Genomic DNA, 3744 nt, shown 5'->3' on the forward strand with positions numbered 1-3744 from the left:
TTTTTACTGTCTTTATTTTACAGTTAAAATATATGTTTATCAAAAAAAGTCTAATGTTACAACTAATCAGGGATCCCTTTAAAAGTGGACATTTGCAAAACCCAGCTTTTTAGTCATTAAATACGTTTTGTTGTGTCAGAGTGAAGCACCTTGTTTGGATTCAATGAGACAAACTCAAAACGAGTTGATCTGAGATGCACCTCAGAAAAGAGGGGCTTGTGGAGTTACAATGATGAGGAATTCAGACCAACACATTGCAGTTCCATTTTATATAAACCATATATAGAAGGGTTTAAAAACATGTGTCCACTTTAACYCTTCTGTTGTTCTTCACAGGTGTTTGCCACACCTCAGCAGCCCATGGCCACGCCCATGATGACACCCAGCTACTCCTTCACCACACCAAGCCAACAGGCCCTGGGCACGCCRCAGTATCCAGGCTCCACCCCCCAGTCTTCACACGCTCACGCCCACCCACACCTGCCACATCACAGCCATCACAGTGCCCACAGCAGTCTTCAYGGTCACTCGTCCGGCACCCCATCATCCTCTACCTCATCCAGAGGACGAACGCCACAACAACAGACACCACAGCAGCCACAGCCAAAGTAAGCAAAGACGTTTTATTTTATTTTATTTATTTTATTTTGACATTACTCATCCACCAGGTGGTAGTCACTCTATAAAACTAAAGTCTAAAATAGCACCATATTSATGTTTGGTTTCCCTGAACGCTGTTAAATAAAACTCTTTGTCCCCTGCAGGCCGAGCAGCAGCAACAGCAGCTCCTCTGCCGTGGACTGGGGGAAGATGGCCGAGCAGTGGCTAAAAGAGAAAGAAGCCGAGGGCCGAAAGAAAACCCAGAGGATGACGCCGCGACCGTCGCCCAGCCCCATGATCGAGAGCACACCCATGTCGCTCGCCGGAGACGCCACGCCCCTGCTGGACGAAATGGACCGATAGGACACTGCTTCATCCTTCACACTGCCTCACTCTGACTTTCCCCTCTCAAACCTCACATCAGTGGGAACTCCTGGTAAATGAAGCATCAGTTTGGTGTTAAGCTCCACGTCTCCTCATTTCTTTGTCCATTTCATCCTCGCCTCCAGCAAACTCACTCAGACTGCAAAGTATTTTGTATAGTTCAAACAGTACTCTTTACGTCATGCAGAGAAACAGTACAGCAATTTAAATAAAGTACTTGAAGTATCAGTTACATAATAGGAAATGGACCTACTCAGACACTGACAGACGAGCTGTCCTTTCTTTGTTTTGTGATGCTTTTGTGTTATTTTTTTTTAAGTTTGACACATGGATCACTCAACCTTTCCTCTCATTATATGGTCATTCTAAATTTGGTTACCACATCAGGAAACGTATCTATTTATTATTATTTTTTGTATGGAGTTCGTCAGAACGAATAAAAACTTTTATTTTCAGTTTGAAACCTTGAGACTCCGCTCCTCACATTTCTCCTAACAACAGGTGCAGCTGTACGACACCTGAACACCACCTCACACTGTATTATGATCAGCTGACTGTAGATAGCCTCCGGTGTATTGTAGACCACGTGGACATGAATAACGTGTGCCACATTAGACGCAGTGGGCTTTTTAAGACGTCGAGCAGAAATATAAAGCATAAAGGTAGTTTATTTTAAGAACTTCTAGCAACAAATTCCCACTTGATGAAATACTTCATTGTTAAGAAAACATGAGTGTCAAACTGTGTGTTTTTTTAAGTACTCAGATTTTCTTGTTTTTCCATTCTAAGTGTTTGCAATTCAGTGAATCCTTCACATCTGACATGTTTGCTGTCTTGTAGGAAATGACCTCATCCACCACTGCTGTAGCTCAACTGAGACAGGATCACTTTCTGACCAGCTGACAGGGTTTTTCGTGTCTTTGCAGCAGTAAAACGTTTCAGTGAACGGGTTTTAACACTACYAGATCCTGTCAGACTGTTTATATTTTGAGCTCGGTGTAATCTGCTTGCTTTTATTTGCATAAAACATTAAAAAAAATGTGATTGTTCGCTCATGCGTTCACCTTTAATTCTTGCTGTGTCTCTGCCACGGTAGAAACAAGCAGCACTGCTGTTTATTGGTGTGCTTTAACTTGCAGTGTGCGAAGCCTCACAGTCCCATTATATGCATCTTGTTTTAAAATAATTATTGTTTTTAAAATGTTTTACTTTTGCCAAGTTGAAATATTGCACCTGTCTCAGAACGCCTGAYTGGTTGTCAGCAGTAGTCGGCGATGGTGGAGAAACGTCTGGTGCTGCTGAGGACCTTTTCTATCTGTGATCTCTTTAATAAAAGTGTTCATAGTAAATCTTTTGGCTGTTTTTGTGCTCAGTGGAGAAACTAACAGTGAATAGATGGACAATGTGTTTGTGTAAAACAAGATGCATTCACATTATTGAGATGGTCCATTTTTCTTCAGCACGTTTCTTGTTTCACAATTTTTGGGTAATTTATATTTTTTGACATCGACACCCTTTTAGGCCATTTTTTATCTCAATGAAAATTAATAGATTTGTCTTCAACATCCTTGAAATCCTTTAAAATATTTAAACCTTTCCTACACTGTTGGATCTGGTACAGACTCAATTCTTTCTGTAGCTTACCTTAGCTCTTTTTTCTTTCTTTTTTTTTGCTTGTTCGCCATCTCTGCACTTTTCATTTATTTTAGTTTTTATTTTAACTGAAGCGTTTTTGCTTAAGCTACTTTTTAAAGCTATTTTAGCTAATTTTAACCTTTTCAGCTATATTCACCTTTTCTGTGATAATTTTAGCTCCTTTTTAGCTACCTAATTCAGCAAATGTGCTATTTTGTTTTGCGCTAGATGCAACTTTTTTCAGCCGCTTAATTCAGCAAATGTGCTCTTTCTGTTCATTGTGATAATTTTAGCTTCCTTTAGTTTCTTTTTGTGCTAATTTTAGCTCTTTTTGCATGTTCAGCCATCTCTGCTCTTTTCATCTATTCTAGTTTAATATTTTGTGCTTTCATCATCTTCCTTCTGCTAATTTAAGCTTTTTTTGTTTAAGCGGTTTTCTGTAATTAAACTACTTTTCAAAGTAGTTAATTTTAGCCTTCTTCAGCTACATTCACATTTTCTGTTATATTTTTAGCTATTTTTAGCTACTTAATTCAGCAAATGTGCTATTTTGCTTTGTGCTAGATTCAACTTTGTCAGCTTCATTTTAGCAACTTTTTTTTGCTAATTTCATTTTTTTTGGGATATTGTACAACAAAGTGCAAACTTAGTGTAAATTTTGTCTGTGTAAATTGTTCAGCATTAATCATGCTGCATCTTTACAGAAAAGGCAAATTCTCTAGTTTTATTCAATGTAGATTAAAATTTACTTGGTGAACAAGGTGAAGTGTTTTTTTTTTTTTTTGCCACTTCAGTAGAAAGCAGAACTGAATATCTGACTAGACATGGGTTTTTACGATGTAAAAACAAGTGTGCATTGCCGTGTAGCATGTCATTGCAGCATGGCTTTACCTGCAGAATGAATGGTGACCAAGTTCAGTTGTGTTTTCTACCAGCTTGTGCCTGTCAAGTCAGCAGGTGTTTGTAATGAGGATAATTGTGTGACAATATGAAGTTTAAAGAGAATTTTAGTTAAAGTTGCTGTAACTGGGTTTTGAAACCTGATCTCCCACATGAAAGCCCATAGAGTTAACCATTAGCCATTGGAGCTGTGGCAGAAAAGATTGCCAGGAGTTGGTTTGTATG

At 38.9% G+C, this 3744-nt stretch overlaps 1 protein-coding gene across 1 annotated transcript in view; it reads left to right on the forward strand.

Moving 5' to 3' along the window:
* supt6h (SPT6 homolog, histone chaperone and transcription elongation factor) overlaps positions 1-2333 on the forward strand; it is a gene marked incomplete at its 5' end in the record, with an annotated part of 17521 nt that extends 15188 nt beyond the window's left edge. Inside the window, 2 exon segments of the mRNA XM_014016913.1 lie at positions 337-608; positions 765-2333. Of these exon segments, the coding sequence (XP_013872367.1) occupies positions 337-608; positions 765-963 (471 nt within the window). The 3' untranslated portion in view covers positions 964-2333.
* Positions 2334-3744: the final 1411 nt, after the last annotated feature.

This window comes from Austrofundulus limnaeus, unplaced genomic scaffold, assembly GCF_001266775.1.
Source record: "Austrofundulus limnaeus strain Quisiro unplaced genomic scaffold, Austrofundulus_limnaeus-1.0 Scaffold157, whole genome shotgun sequence".
Taxonomy (NCBI): domain Eukaryota; kingdom Metazoa; phylum Chordata; class Actinopteri; order Cyprinodontiformes; family Rivulidae; genus Austrofundulus; species Austrofundulus limnaeus.